The 17,069-nt window shown below is 33.4% G+C and overlaps 1 protein-coding gene across 1 annotated transcript in view; it reads right to left on the bottom strand.

Annotated features, from left to right (window-relative positions):
* FAM227B (family with sequence similarity 227 member B) overlaps nt 1-17,069 on the bottom strand; it is a 255,296-nt gene that overhangs the window by 33,181 nt on the left and 205,046 nt on the right. The window contains exon 11 of the mRNA XM_067029222.1: nt 7,616-7,713. Within this exon, the coding sequence (XP_066885323.1) occupies nt 7,616-7,713 (98 nt within the window). The remainder of the gene's footprint in view (nt 1-7,615; nt 7,714-17,069) is intronic.

Genomic DNA, 17,069 nt, shown 5'->3' on the forward strand with positions numbered 1-17,069 from the left:
GTTGGCTGGAGGCCTTCCTCCCTTCCCTGAAACATGGGCTTTCCACAGGGCAGCTCACAACTTGGTAGCTGGTTTCCCCCGGAAGGCTCCGAAAGAGAAAGCAACAAAGGTCGAGCAGGACTGATGTCAATCTTTTTGTAGCTGAATCTCAGAAGTGACATTCCATTATGTTTGCCATATCCTATTTGTTAGAAGCAAGTCATAGGTTCAGCCCATACCCAATGGGAGGGAATTACACAAGGGCATGAACCAGAAGGCGGGGATCATTGAGGACCATTTTAGTCTGCCAACCCCAAATATGAATTATATTTGTCTTTTTTGTTAATTAACTCCTCCACTTTCTCTACTTTCTCCTACTCCTTCACTCTGCATAGATGCATTAGCTAAAAAGTGTTATTTTTCCACTTTAGGAAAGCCAGAGGACTCCAGTAAGCCCTGAGAAAAACTAATAAAAATGTTCTATATTCGGAATAGCTTCAATGTAACATTTCAGTGAGAAAGAGATAAATTCAGTGATCATACAGTCATCATAGATAATTATGGGAACTCTGGACACAAATTTCATTAGCAGCTATCAAGTTCTTGGAATTAACACACAACATTGTAAATCAACTATACTTCAATAAAAAATAAATTTAAAAAAAGAAAAAATATTTTAGAAAAAAGGTCTTGGAGAAAATATCACCGGGCTCTGCCACCAACCACTAGTACCATGCTCAAGAATTCTAGCCTGGATCGTCATGTCAGAAAAGTATGCATGGATCAGGGAATGGTAGACTCTATTGCCAGCTCTGCTGCATGAATCACCTGGATAAGCTACTCACCCTCTTTGAGCTTTGGTTCCCTCATCTGTAAAGTGGCTGTGATGGGTGCCTGCTCTGTCCACTGTCCCAGGAGTCTTGTCATTTCTTGCAATGATACATAGGAAGATTCAATAAATGTTTTGAAAAAGTATAAAGTGCTGATGAATGTGAGGCATCATTATCACTTTGTTCATCATTAGATCTAGGAATATTTTTTCTTATCAGTGGGCATTACATTTTACAAGCTCAGAAAGCATCATGGAAAGCCCCATTACTTTCTTTCTTTCTTTTTTAAAATTTATTTTACTGAAGTGTAGTTGATTTACAATGTTGTGTTAATTTGTGCTGCACAGCAAAGTGATTCAGTTATACATATATACACATTATTTTTCATGTTCTTTTCCATTATGGTTTAATCATAGCATATTGAATATAGTTCCCTGTGCTATACAATAGCACCTTGTTGTTTATCCATTCTATATATAATATATAGTTTACATCTGCTAATCCCAAACTCCCAATCCATCCCTCCCTCCAGCAGCCCCCCCACCCCCAGCAACCACAAGTCTGTTCTCTATGTCTGTGAGTCTGTTCCTGTTTCATAGATAAGTTCACTTGTGTTCTATTTTAGATTCCACATATAAGTGATATCATATGGTATTTGTCTTTCTCTTTCTGCTTACTTCACTTAGTATGATAATCTCTAGGTCCATCTAACTTGCTGCAAATGGCATTATTTCATTCTTTTTATGGCTGAGTAGCATTCCATTGTATATACGTACCACACCTTCTTTATCTATTCATCTGTCAATGGACACCTAGGTTGTTTCCACATCTTGGCTATTGTGAATAATGTTGCTATGAACATAATAGTGCATTTATCTTTTTGAATTATAGTTTTGTCCAGACCCATTACTTTCTAAGTGGTGATTTCTTTCCAATCTTTATGGAATGAAATACTCTCCTAAAAGATTTCATGCTCTAGATATCCATTTCCTCCTTTCCCCACCCCACATATACTCATACTCGTCCCACATTCTCAGTGAACTGGTGTTATGAATCCTTGTATTGTTATTGGACAAATCCATGCCCATCAGAAATATAAACACAAAGACTGATATTTTTATAAGCACAATAAAAATTAGTTAAAAATAATCTATTATGAATGGTTTCATACCTTTCAAATTTCACTTCTAGACATCTAAAAATTTTGTATTTAACCATTTGTTTGAATAATCCAAGGTTGATGAGAATTCTTAAGTTACAAGTCTCAGAACAGACTAATTTAGCTCTGTAGTTTGCTTTTTCCTTGTGTTACAGAGCCATCCAAGTTAATTCCATTTGCCTGTGGTCAGTGAGGCTCTGGAGGCTGTCTTGACTGAAATATGGGAGAAGAAGTATCCTGGGAAGAGTTTTGAGAATCAGCTAGGGCAGTGTTCTCCACACTTCCTGGATCACGTATCCCAGGAGTAAAAGCTATGTGAGCACACTCCCTCAAAGATATAATTTTAAGTTTGTAAATTATATACATATAAATCTATATTTATATATTATGCATATTATAAAAGATATGCAGTCTATGGATAGAAAACAGTGAGATGAAATAAAATATTTAAAAAGTAAAATTTAACATTACATTTATTTTTGGTACATCAAACCTTTTATCCTCAAATTATAGAGATTTATATTGATGTCTAGACAGTTGGTTTATAAATGCCTTGCAAATTAAACTGGCATCATACTATCGTTTGCCAATATTGAAAAGTATAACATACACTTAGGGCTAGGTTCACTGTTTATAATAATGATGTATGTCCGTATTTCAACTGATATTTTTGAAATTTTTAATTGTTTTGGCCTATATCTTGGCAGAACTGATTGGATCACCACTAATTTTGTCTCTTAGTGTAGCTGAAAAGAGCTCCTTCAAGGAATAGAGGAAATATCATTCTATGTTTTTAAAAAAAATTTATTCTTGCATTATAAATATTATCATCAATCCAAAGTTTCTTTTCAGGAAACTTTTTTTTTCCTTTTTAAAAAAATTTTAATTGAAATATAGTTGATTTACAATATTGCGTTAGTTTTAGGTGTATAGCAAAGTGATTCAGATACACACACACACACATACACATATGCACACAAACACACATATGTATTCTTTTTTAGATTCTTTTCCATTATAGGTTATTACAAAATATTGAGTATAGTTCCCTGTGCTATACAGTAGGTCCTTGTTGTTTACTATTTTATATATAGAAGTGCGTATATGTTAATCCCAAACTCCTAGTTCATGACCCCCCACTTTTCCCCTTTGGTAACCATAAGTTTGTTTTCTATGTCTGTGAGTCTACTTCTATTGTGTAAATAAGTTCATTTGTATCATTTTTCAGTCCACAGGTAAGTGATATCATATGATATTTGTCTTTCGCTGTCTGACTTACTAAACTTAGTATGATAATCTCTGGGTTCATCCATGTTGTTGCAAATGGCATCGTTTCATTCTCTGTTACAGCTGGGTAGTATTCCATTGTGTATATATACCACATCGTTGTTGTTGTTGTTTTCTTTGAACATCAAATGCTTTTTATTTTTTAACTTTTTAAATTAATTTTTATTGGAGTATAGTTGATTTACAATGTTGTGTTAGTTTCTGCTACACAGCAAAGTGAATCAGTTATACATATACAGATACCCACTCTCTTTTAGATTCTTTTCCCATATAGGACATTACAAAGTATAGAGTTCCCAATGCTATACAGTAGGTTCTTATCAGTTATCTATTTTATATATAGTAGTATATATATGTCAATCCCAATCTCCCAATTTATCCGACCCCCTTTTGTAACTATAAGTTTCTTTTCTACATCTGTGACTCTATTTCTGTTTTGTAAAAAAGTTCATTTGTACCATTTTTTTAGATTCCACATATAAGCAATTTCATATGATATTTGTCTTTCTCTGACTTACTTCACTCAATAGGACAATCTCTAGATCTATCCATGTGGCTGCAAATGGAATTATTTTGTTCTTTTTTATGGCTGAGTAATATTTCTTTTCAGGAAACTTTTAAAGCTATTGATCCACTAGTAAGTGTCAATTTAGTTAAACCAAATGATATAATCTATAAATCTGTTTAACCACCCAAAGAAAACAGCAATATGTTGTGAAACTCAGACAACACAAGAGCAAACATGCTATTACTATCCCTCAACAGAGTAGAGTGCAGACTGAAATATCAACTGAGTGAGGGTACCTGTCTACTAAATATTAGTATAGTGCAACTTCTTTTTTATTTTTAAAGATAGAAATGTATCTATGTATATTATATATATAAAATATATATATATATATATATTTTTTTTTTTTTTCCACCCAGAGCTGTGTATACCCCAGTTTGGAGACCACTGTACTGGATCTCTTGGGGTTCATCCAAGTCCTTATAGTGAGACCTGGGCCAGGATGGGTTATGCAGAGGGGGCACAAGAATGTAGACAGATATACCTGCTACAACCAAAGAGCTCAAATTTCATTTATATTATATTTTATACATTAAGCTTTCTAATAAATTTTCATTAGAACAAATGATTACATAGCTAAGGCACATTTGAAACTTTCTTCTGGAGAAACCTAGAAGTCCATGACCCACAGTTCTGACAAATGTTTGAAACTGAACACTGAACAGTAAATTTGTAAAAATCTTTTACTAAAGAGCTAAATATACCGTTTTTTTAACTTTCTGGGTTTTATGTTTGTTTTATTTTTCTTACATGTAAAATCACAGCCTTAGAACTAAAAGAGAAAATACTTTTAGCCAAACATGCTATGAAATGTTTTGAATGTAATTAAATGCTACGTAAAGCATTAGTTTCAAAATGCATTAAAATTTTTTTCTTAACTCAGACATTATAAAAAGTTAAAAGTTTTGAATATTTTGGAAACATCATATTAAAGCAAAGCTTAAAAAAGGATATGGTTCTTTCAATATTTCAGTGAGTTTAATCTTGACTTGTCTAGGGGCTTTGGAAATACCAGCTAGCTCATGCATCTTAAGATAATATAAAATCAGTGGACTCTGACCTCCAACATTGAAGAGAACACGGTTAAACTCTGGGCCACTACTGCTATAATGGGACTGTAAGGGTTAGGAAAAAAAATGAATCAATTATTACTTTTGTGTATTTTCAAAGAACTGTAAATAAAATATGACTGTATTATAACCATAAATACAATTATTATCTGGTATATTAAAACAAATAAAGGGAAATTCTGCAAGGCATCTTAAATAAAGTAATTTACTAAAGTATGAGACTATGAGTATGTGCAGTAAGGCTCTGCTAGTCTTTTAGCATGAAGACAGGCCAATAGAGAGCATTCTATCTGAAGAACAGAAAGAGAAAAGAATGAGGAGAGCCCCAGAAAAAGGGGCAGGAAAAAATATGAAGAAATAATGACTGAAACTTTCCAAGTTTTATGAAAAACACATCCAAGAAGGTTAACTCCAAGTACGATAAATTCACATCTAGATGCATCATAGTCAAAGTGTTGAAAGAAGACAAAAAGAAAAATCTCAAAAGCAGCCAGAGAAAAACAACATATAAGAGAACCCCAATAAGGTTAACAAGGTGACTTCTCATCAGAACAGAGAGGCTAGAAGCCCATCACAGTGCTGATGAAAAAAACTTTGAATTCTGTGTCAAGGAAACAACCACCATAATTATAATTGCTCCAATATTCTACTATTGACTTCTTGTGGGATGCAAGTATAGCAAGTGCTCATATGTTAAGTCTTTCCTCAATTTTTATAACACCTAGATGAGAGATTTATTGTTGATTCCACTTCTTGTGGGGAAGTAAGATTTTATTCTCATTTGTTTTTACTGATATGTAAAATTCTCTTGTGTTTTGTTTGCTTATGGTCAATTTTTCATTGTATTCATTCATAGCTGCTCCAAAATTATTTCAAATAGTGGTAATATTGTAATCAAAAGCAGTTCTTTGATGGTGAAAACGATGTCAATATCAGCTGTTTTTTCTGTGATGTAAATAATTTACTTCACCATAGTCTCCCATGACAATTCACATCAGGTTATACCTAGCCTGATCTTAAAACTTGCATGCAAAACCACACCAAGCATTTTCCTGGCTTTTGCCTGGTGTATTATAAGATAGAAACTCTATCTTACTGAAGTTTTAGAAACAGACATTCCTGTTCTTTTTCTTCAGTTACCAGTTTTTAAACTAAGAAAACCACAGTACACTGATCCTTCTTCCTCTATGAGAAACTATTATTATTTCTTAAGCGTACTTCAATCAGGCAAGAGCAGATTGAAATCAGGTCTCCAGAATGAATGCAATACAAAATTATTGTCTAATCAGCACAGAGTAGATTCCACATGTTTAAACAGCCCATGAATACAGTAGATTTTGGGGTCAACAACATTCTACTTTTGACATATACAGAGCTTACTGTTAAAAGTGATTCCCAAATCTTTTCAGAGGCCTCCAAGGCAAGGCTTTATTAACCTATACTTATGCAGTTATAATTTTGGACCTCTATACTTTTTCCACAGTAACAGTTTATCTTCTAAGATCAGGCCCCTTCCCCAGCCTGTTGTAAACTTTTGGTCATCCAATACATTCATAATTCTTCCAGGTTTTATGACGTCTACTTGGCTAATGAAAAATGGCAACCATATTTTTATCAAAGTTGTTGATAAAATATTGTGCATGAGACAGGGCCAATGATGCAGCAATACAGTGTACTACCAAAGACATATCTGCAATTTGCTTTCTATCTTTTAATAGTGATATCTGAAAAGTTATTGTCAGTTACAAATCCATCTGTCCATATTTCTTCAACTTGTAAACAAACTATAAAAGACCATTTTTAGTGCTTGCTGAAGATCAGATATACAATTTCTATTACATTTCCTATTTCTAAATTTAGCAACCTTGCCCTCCTCCTCTGCTCCCATACACTCTGCTGCCTCCCGCCCCCTGCAGCCAAGATGGTTCAACATTGCCATCTACCCCAAATGGACTCCTAGAGTCTCCAATTTCTATCCTAAGTATGTACATCCTTGGCACCACTGTGAAGGTTGGAAGAGATTCTATATAACTGGATTATTCAAGACCAGGAAATATATGAATACTGACTTTCAGAAAGTGGTTTTTGTATAGGCATAATTTAAAATTTAAAATAACGGTCAGACTTGACTAGATAATTCAGACAAAATTTTACAAAAAAGACTGCAACAGATTTAAAACCCAACTGGCTAACAAGTTAAAAGATCAAATTCAGAAGTTCAAGCCAATGGTCTCATCAAATCTTGGCTAAAGCAACACAAGGTGGCAAATCCATAGGATCTCTGTTTGGGAGGCACCTTCAAAAATGTGGAGAAAGCAAGTATTCAAGACTTAAGATCAACAGTACCTACATATGATCATTTATTCCGGGACCATGGTTTAAGAGGTGGGGACAGGTCAACAACTGTTGAAAACGCCATTGAAGTTTTCTCTGCACTTTGATGCTTATTGAGATCAGAGCCACGTCTGTATGTCAACCCAAGGAGAAGCAGTGCCAGAAGTATGAAGAAAAGATAAATGCTACTCATTTTCCTTAGAGATGAGGATAATTTCAGAAATAAATATGACTTTAATATTAACCTCTTCAATAAATCTCTTCTGATTAATTTTTTTCTAAAATATATATCAAAAGTTTAATAACCAACACTGTCCATGTGAAACTGTTCAATAAATTATACTGGAAATTAAAGAAGGACATTTTTTATAATTATTATACTCCAAACCTTTGTTGGTAGTCCTGATAATCTTGATTCTTCCTTAGATGTGGGCATTGTATATCCTTCTGGGTTCTTTAAAATGTTTGTCATATTGAAGTCTGTATCTAAAACAGAAAATAAAATATTTTCTTAAATTCTTTCTTTCTTCACAAAAGGCATGATACCCCTTCTTTTTCCTAGCAATGCAACTTAAAACATGCAGAGAGGTAAAAATGTATGAGAGAAGGTTAGGATATTGTTATAGCTTGCCCCAGTCAGAGGAAATGAATAATCCATCTCATTTTACCTAACAGGGTTTTAGAGTTTTCAAATTCATTCATATACACTATTTCACATCATCCTCATAAACCATTTTATGAGCTAAGTAACATTTTGCACAATTTATAGATTATAAAACTAAAGTTAAGGAAACTCTATGACTTTTTCTAAGAGTAACACTTGCTCTAAGGTGATAGTTGTACACATCTATGAATCTAATAAAAACCACTGAATTGTATTCTTTAAATGGGTGAATTGTATGGTATATGAACTACATCAATAAAGCTGTAATTAAGAAAAAAAAAGTACAGGAAGAGGATGCAGACCTAGGTCTTTTGCTTCTGATTTCAGAGCTCTTTCCGTGACCCTCTAGTTAAATGCAATGGGAGGTTTAGGTCTCTGCATGCTAGAGTCTACCTTTTCCATATACTGACAACATACCCAGATAAGGAAAGACTTGATAATTTTTCATTGCAACCAGTGTAAATATGAGTGAGGGCACCCAGGGAGTCTTGTCTTACAGGAGAACTATATGATTTAATCAGCCATGTCAGTCAGCCTAAAAGCATATGCTAATTATTAAGGATGTCTTAATGTAGAGCAGAGAAAACAGGTGATCTGAGAAGTTTGTACTAGATTCTGGCACTGAGAATTATTACCAGTTACCAGGTAGACAAATCAGATCTACAGATTGTGATGTTGATGACAAACCTAGAAGAGTTGAAGAAAGTCACTTGAATTGATTTTTGACATTATCCATTAAAAGATATTAGATACTAGCTTGAAATACTGGAGGTAAGTAGGCATTTATCTCTGGAAGAGATTAAATAACTAGTTAGCAAGGAACCTGTATTTTAAAATTTTGAGTGGAACCAAAGTTAGATTAAGTTGGGAGTTAGAATAGGCAAGAAAGGTAATGAACCATATAATTTCTCTACTTTAAAACTTGCTCAAAAGCATACAACCCATTATGGAGAAGAATCTGATAATATCTACCAGGAATACAGACATTTTTCTTTGACTCAGCAATCCTTCTCCCGAGAATATATTCTACACAATCTCCTACATAAGCACAAAAAATATATGTACAGGTTTAACGATTATAGCATAATTTGTAAAATTTAGAGATTATAAACAACTTGTGCATTTAGCAGTCAGGTACTGGTTGAAAAAACTATGGCACGCCTATTTGATGGAATACTATAAGCTGTAAAGAAAAAATGAGCAAGATCTCCATATAGATATGAAGATATCCACAGGTCATATAATAAAGTGAGGAAAGCAAGTTTCAGAACAGTGAAGAGAGTATATTACTTGATTGAATGTATACAATATATAAAATATACTACTCAGTGTAAACTGGAAAGAATGTATACAATGTATATAATATACTACATTCAGTGGAAAAGGGAAAGAATAAGGCAAATATCTACTGTATTTGCTTTCATTTGTATAAAGAAACACTGAAAAGATAAATGGATAAAAATACTCTATTTGGGAGGAATGATTAAAAATAAAACATGCTCAATTTTGAATCATTCTTAAATATGTATTTAGGTGCTATTACTTAACTTCTAGTCGCTATGAACAGATATGTTACTAATGACAAAAGGACCTCTACTTCATGTCTACCATACCCACAATAAAAGCCTTAGAAGATTGTTTGAACTTTGTTGCAAAATTACTGTCAACAGATTAATATCAGGCAAAGATTCTAGGCTTGGAGTAACAGCAATAGACATAAAAAGTAAGAGATTAATGAAAAACACAAAGCAAAGAAATTTTAGAAGTAAAAGAGTCAAAGAAAAAAATCCCATGCAAAGGAAAAACCCCACCCTGATATGATAAGAGTAATAAGTAATCTTAAAATCACTGAATTTACTAGCTTTTTCCTCCTGTATTCCTCTAATCTGTTGACTTATTTTAGGTAAAAATATTAATTTTGTCCCTGATTATAGTTTTTATATCTCCTCTGTTCTCAGCATCTCTGAATGCTAGGGAAGGCCACCAGAAACACCAATATTGATTCTACTTGATAAAACTATGAGAAAGTATGTCTCAACTGTTCTTATTAAGTCTTTAGAAACTTCGCTAGTGTCAAAATATTCCAGTCTTACTACACTGACGCTGGGAAAATTTCATTTTCATAATTATCCCCTTTTTATTTTAGGGATATTACATCTCTTAAAAGGGAAACACTTATGCAAGTAAGTATGGTTACCTTTATCCACTTTTGTAGTTTTCATTCTAATAGTCTTTCTGAGATGTGAAAAACTCATATATCTTAGCAAAATTAAACTTCATGCAGGCCATATATAATATATCAATAAACTACAGAAACAGAAAAAATGTTAATTAGTTAAAAAATTAAATTAAAAAAAGATGCTCACTGAGGTCAGAAGAACAATGCATGAACAGAATGATAGTTTCAACAGAAATAGAAAATACAAGTACCAAACAGATAGTTTCAACAGAAATAGAAAATACAAGTACCAAACAGAAATCACAGAGCTGAAGAACACCTGCACTGAAAAATACATTATAGGGGATCAAAAGCAGGCTAGATGAAGCCAGAAAAAAGAATTAGCAAACTCAAACACAAGGCAATGGAATTCATCCAATCAAAGAAGTAAAAAGAAAAAAATTTACAAAGTGAAGATAGCTTCAGCGACTTGTGGGACAATATTAAACAGACCAACATTTGCATTATAGGGGTCCTAGAAGGAGAAGAGAGAGAGAAAGGGGCAGAACATTTATTTGAAGAAATAATAGCTGAAAACTTCCTTAACCTGGGGAAGGAAATAGACATCCAGATCTAGGAAGCCTAGAGAGTTCCAAATAATATGAGCCACAGAGACCCACACCAAGACACATTATAATTAAACTGTCATAACTTAAAGACAAGGAGAGATTCTTAAAAGCAGCAAGAGAAAAACAACTTGTTATGTGGAAAGGAACTCTCCATACGACCATCAGCAGATTTTTCAGCAGAAACTTTGCAGGCCAGAAGGAAGTGGCACAATATATTCAAAGTGCTGAAAACAAAACAAAACAAAACAAAACAAAACAAACAAACAAAACCAACTAACCAAGAATTCTCTACTCAGCCAAGTTGTCCTACAGAATTGAAGGAGAGATAGTTTTCCAGACGAGCAAAAGGTGAAGGAATTTATGACCACTAAACTGGCCTTCTAAGAAATGCTGAAGGGACTTCTTTAAGCTGAAATGCAAGTGCTAATCAGAAATAGAAAAACATATGAAAGTATAAATCTCACTGGTAAAGGTAAACATATAGTAAAATTCAGAAAAATCTAATGTTATAAAGGTGATGAGTTAATCACTTATAATTCTAGTACAAAGGTTAAAAAACAAAAGTAGTAAAAATAACTACAACTACTATAATTTTTTAATGAATATGCAAGATAAAAAGAAACTGTGACATCAAAAACAAAACAAGGGGGAGGAGTAAAAATGTAGGGTTTTAGAATGTGTTTGAATTTAACTTGTCAACTTAAAATAGACTGTTATAGATATGTTATTTTACATAAGCCTCATGGTAATCACAAAGCAAAACATTACAGTAGATACACAAAAGATAAAGAGAAAGGAATCTTATCGTGCGACTAAAAATTATCACCAAATCACAAAGGAGGAGAGCAAGAGAAGAAGAAAGGAACAAAGGAATTTAAAAACAGCCAGAAAACAATTAACAAAATGGTAACGAGAACATACATATCAATATTTACTTTAAATGTAAATGGACTAAGTTCCCCAATCAAAAGACACAGAGTGGCTAAACATTAAAAACAAAACAAAACAAAACAAAAAAACAAAGACCAATCTATACACTGCCTACAAGAGATTCACTTCACATGTAAGGAAACACACAGATAAAGTGAAGGCATGGAAATAGATATTCCATGCAAATGGAAACAAAAAGAAACTTGGATACCTACACTTTTATCAGGGAAAATAGACTTTAAGGCAAAGACTCTAATAAGAAATAAAGAAGGTCATTATATGATAAAGGAGTCATTTCAACAAGAGGATATAACATTTGTAAATATTTATGTTCTTAACATAGGCACATCTAAATATATAAAGCAAATATTAATGGACTTAAAGGGAGAAATGGACAGCAATCCAATAACAGTAGGGGACTTTAATACCCCACTTTCATCAATGGATAGATCAGTCAGTCAGCAAAATCAGTAAGGAAATGTTGACCTAAACTACATGTTAGAACAGAGGGACTTAACAGACATACATAGAACATTCTATCCAAAAGCAATAAAATACACATTCTTCTAAGGCACACATGGAACACTCTCCAGGATAGATCATATATTATGCCACAAAACATGTCTTAATAAATTTAAGAAGATTGAAATCATATCAAACATCTTTTCTGATCACAATGGTGTGAAACTACAAGAAGAAAACTGGAAATTTCATAAATATGTGGAGATTAAACAACATGCTACTGAACAACAAATGGGTCAAAGAAGACATTAAGAGAAATAAAAAATATATTGAGACAGATGAAAATGGAAATACAACAAACCACAACATATGTGATGTAGCAAAAGCAGTTCTAAGAGGGAAATTCATAGCAATAAATGCCTACGTTAAGGAACAAGGACAATCTCAAATAAGCAAAATTAACTTACACCTCAAGAAACAAGAAAAAGAAGAACAAACTAATCCCAAAGTTAGTAGAAGGAAGGAAATAAAGATCACAGTGTAAATAAAGGAAATAGAGACTAAAAAGACAATAAAAAAGATCAATGAAACTAAGAGCTGGTTTTTTTAAAAGATACACAAAATCGACTAAGAAAAAAACAGAGAGGACTCAAGTCAGAAATGAAGGAGATGTTATAACTGGTACCATAGAAATACAAAGAATCATTAAACACTATTATGAACAACAAATGCCAACAAATTAGATAACTTAAAAGAAAACAATAATTTCCTAAAAACATACAACTACCAAGACTGCTTTAAGAACTAGATAGCCTGAACAGACCAATAGCAAATTAGGAGATTAAAGTGGTAATTTAAAAAAAATCTCCCAACAAAGGAAAGCAAAGGATGAGATAATGTCATGGCTGAATACTACCAAACATTAAATGAAAATTTATAACAATCCTTTAAAAGTCTTCCAAAAGGTGGAAGAAGAGGAAACACTTTCAAACTCATTTTATGAGGTCAGCATTACCCTGATACCAAAACCAGACAAAGACAACAGATGAAAACTATAAGCCAATAACTCTGATGAACATAGATGCAAAATTTCTAAATAAAATACTAGCAAACAAAATTCAACAACACATCAAAAAGATTATACACCATGATCAAGTGACATCCATACCTGTGATGCAAGTTTGGCCTATTATAAGCAAATCAATTAATGTGTTATACCACATGAGCAGAATTAAAGATAAAAACCACACGATCATCTCAATAGATGCTAAGAAAGTATTTGACAAAGTTCAACATTTATTCACAATAAAAAGTCATGAACAGGTATAGAGGAAATTTCCTCAACAGAAATGGAAAAAATAATTCTAAAATTCTTATGGAACCACCAAAGACTCCAAACAGCCAAAGCATTCTCGAGAAAGAACAAAGTTGGAGGCATCACCACATTTCCTGATTTCAAATTATATTGCAAAGCTATAGTAATCAAAACAGTATGGTACTGGATTTAAAACAGATATATAGACTGATGGAACAGAATAGAAAGCCCCAAAATAAACCCAATAATATGTAGTTAACTAATTTTTGACAAACACACCAAGAATACACAATGGAGAAAAGATAGTCTCTTCAAAAAATGGTGTTGGAATGGCTGGATAGCCACATGCAAAAGAATGACATTTGACCTTTGTCTAACACCATACATGAAAGTCAACTGAAAATGAATTTAAGACTTAAACGTAAGACTCAAAACTGTAAAACTCTTAGAAGAAAACATACGAAAAAAGCTCCTTGATAATGGCCTTAGCAATGAATTTTTTGGATATGACAATAAAAGCTAAGCAACAAAAGCAAAAATAAACAAGTGGGACTATATCAAACAAAAGCTCCTGCACAGAAAAGGAAGCAGTTAATTAAATGAAAAGGCAACTTATGGGCTGAAAGAAAATATCTACAAACCATACATCTAATAAGGGTTTAATGTCCAGAATATATAAATAATTCCTAAAAATCAATAGGAGCAAGAAAATCCAATTAAAAAATGGGCAAAGGACCAAAGTAGATATTTTTTTAAAGAAGACATACAAATGGCCAACAGGCATATGAAAACGTGCTCTACATCGCCAATTATCAGTAAATGCAAATCAGAACCACAGTGAGCTAACAACTCACACCTGTTCAGATAGCCATTATCAAAAAGATAACAAGTGTTGGTGATCACGTGGAGTAAAGGGAACTCTTGTACCTTGGTGGGAATGTACATTGGCTCAGCCTTTGGAAAACAGTATGGAGCTTCCCCCATGACCCCCACCAAAAAAACCACTTTCATATAATCCAGCAATTCCTCTTCTGGGTATATATCCAAAAGAAATGGAATCATTACCTCAAAAAGATATCTTCACTCCCATGTCACTGCAGCATGATTCACAGTAGTCAAGGTATGGGAACAGCCTAAGTGTATGTTGATGGATAAATGGATATAGAAATTGTAATACACACACACAGTGGACAATTATTTAACATTTAACAGCCAACTTAACAAAGGACATCCTATTCACACTCTTCACAGAGTCCACGAGATAAAAAAGAACAATTTCTGTGAAGATTTCCAGCTCTTCTTGGCACTCGGGTCAGATGGCACTGTCTTTTTTTATGGAGGCCTTGCAGAAAAACCCACTCTATGAAGCAGCTGATAGAGATTTTGAGGATACCTTTATCATAAGGATAAGGAGATTCATAACCTTTTAAAAATAGCAATCTAAGGTTCACGCTAAACACAACGAATAGCAAAGCATCATTCAGCTCAAGCACTTTGAAGGATTACATTATTATGTAATTTGAGCACCTCAACAAAAAACTGTTGAAGGATTCAGTTAAATGTGGAATATAAAACAGCCAAAATGAACAAGAAGAAAATATAAGGATAAGTGGTATAGAAGGCTACAAAAGAAGAGATTATGGAATAAAAAGACTAATATATTTTATTGTGTAAAAATTCAAAGCTCCTGCTAGCTAAAAAATACCACAAATGAAAAACTGGGAGTCTTTTTTCTAATAGAATGACAGATGAAACAAAAACCTCAGTAGAAAACTGGATGAAGGACGTAAGAGGTAAATCACAAACAGAATAAAATTGGCAGGTAATCTTTCTTTAAAAAGTTCAGGGATGTCCCTGGTGGTCAAGTGGCTAAGACTCCACACTCCCAATGCAGGGGGCCCGGGTTTGACCCCTGGTCAGGGAACTAGATCCCACATGCTGCAACTAAGAGTTTGCCTGCCACAACTAAAGATTCTGCATGCTGCAACGAAAATCTCGCATGCGGCAAGGAAGATCCTGTGTGCTGCAAGACCCGACGCAGTCAAATAAATAAATAAATATTTTTAAAAAGTTCAATTTTGTCAGTAAACAAAGAAATTAAAACACCACTGATATATCCTTTTTTTAATTAAAAAAAAAGAAAGAAAAAGAATGACAATGCACAATGTTGTTAACTCATAAGTAATCTTATGTGCTAATGACAGGCCATAGTCTTCCCTACTAGTTACCACATTCCTCCAAATCCAGGGGACATCTGGATTTGAATGAGGGGGTGGCAACCTCTGTTTCTTGATCTCTTTAACTCCACAATCTCTTCCTCACTGGACTGGAGGGGAAGAGAAGTACTCTAATACTTTCCTCCTAGGAAATTCTTTTGTTTCTTCAACATTTCTTCCTCATCATCTTTTATAATAGGCTGAAGGTAGGCTCATGTCCTGCAAGGTAGTCCATGACCTTTCTTTGGGATGTACCTACTGATGTCAGCAGCCTTTATGACCTCAGAGGAAATGAAGACAGAAAGTCTCATTTTAACATTCCATTACATAGTTTGAGTGGATTTGTGTTACAACCGAAAGCACTTTGACTAGGACACTTGTATTAAGTACTCAGTTTCTCAAGGGTAGTTTACTTGGATTGGGCACAGTTAGCAAAAACTACTACATATTAAAATTATCACTTATCTTACCCACATTCATTCATTTCACAAATGTCCACTGAGTTTAAATTACATATTTGATGCCTGGGATATAAAGATGAAAAAAGACAGGGCTCACTAAGCAGGGGAGGTGGAAATAAGTCTGAGACATATTGTCATGGAATTGCAGTGCAACGTGATAGTGGTATAGTAGAAGAAAAGACAGAAATGCCACAAAAACACAGCTATCCTCTCAGTTGCAAATCAACTGGGAATTCCAAAGAATTGGGAAACTTTTTTTGTTTCCCACCTGCTGAATTACTTGAACAGTCACATTACACTAGATTGGCCTTGTGTTTATTCCAAAACTCAAAGTATAAGGAAACTGCAGTGTAAAGAAACTGCAGTATAAAGATGCCTTTTAAACTGTTCTGCTCTGACTAATAATAGTTTAGGTTGTAGATACAAGATTTAAAACGATAAGATAATAAGACATATTGAAGGGTTAATATTTTTCTTAAATCTTTCTTATTTAATTTTCTTGTGTTTTATACAAACTCTATAGTTACTTTGACAGGATTTTCTTTTAATTTTTTTTAATTGAAGTATAGTTGATTTACAATGTTTCAGGAGTACAGCAAAGTGATTCAGTTATACATACATATATATGTATATATATAACAATTCTTTTCCAGATTCTTTTGCATTATAGGTTATTATAAGATATTAAATATAGTTCCCTGTGCTATACAGTAGGTCCTCATTGCTTATCTATTTTATATATAGTAGTGTGCATCATCTGTTATTCCCAGATTCCAAATTTATCCTCCTCCACTGTTCTCCTTTGGTAACCATAAGCTTGTTTTCTATGTCTGTGAGTCTATATCTGCTTTGTAAATAAGTTGATTTGTATCATATTTTTAGACTTATCATATAAGTGATATCACATAATATTTGTCTTTCTCTGACTTACTTCACTTAGTATGATAAACTCTAGGTGCATCCATGTTGCTGCAAATGGCATTATTTCATTCTTATTGATGGTTGTG

Source organism: Kogia breviceps, chromosome 3, assembly GCF_026419965.1.
Source record: "Kogia breviceps isolate mKogBre1 chromosome 3, mKogBre1 haplotype 1, whole genome shotgun sequence".
Lineage (NCBI taxonomy): Eukaryota > Metazoa > Chordata > Mammalia > Artiodactyla > Physeteridae > Kogia > Kogia breviceps.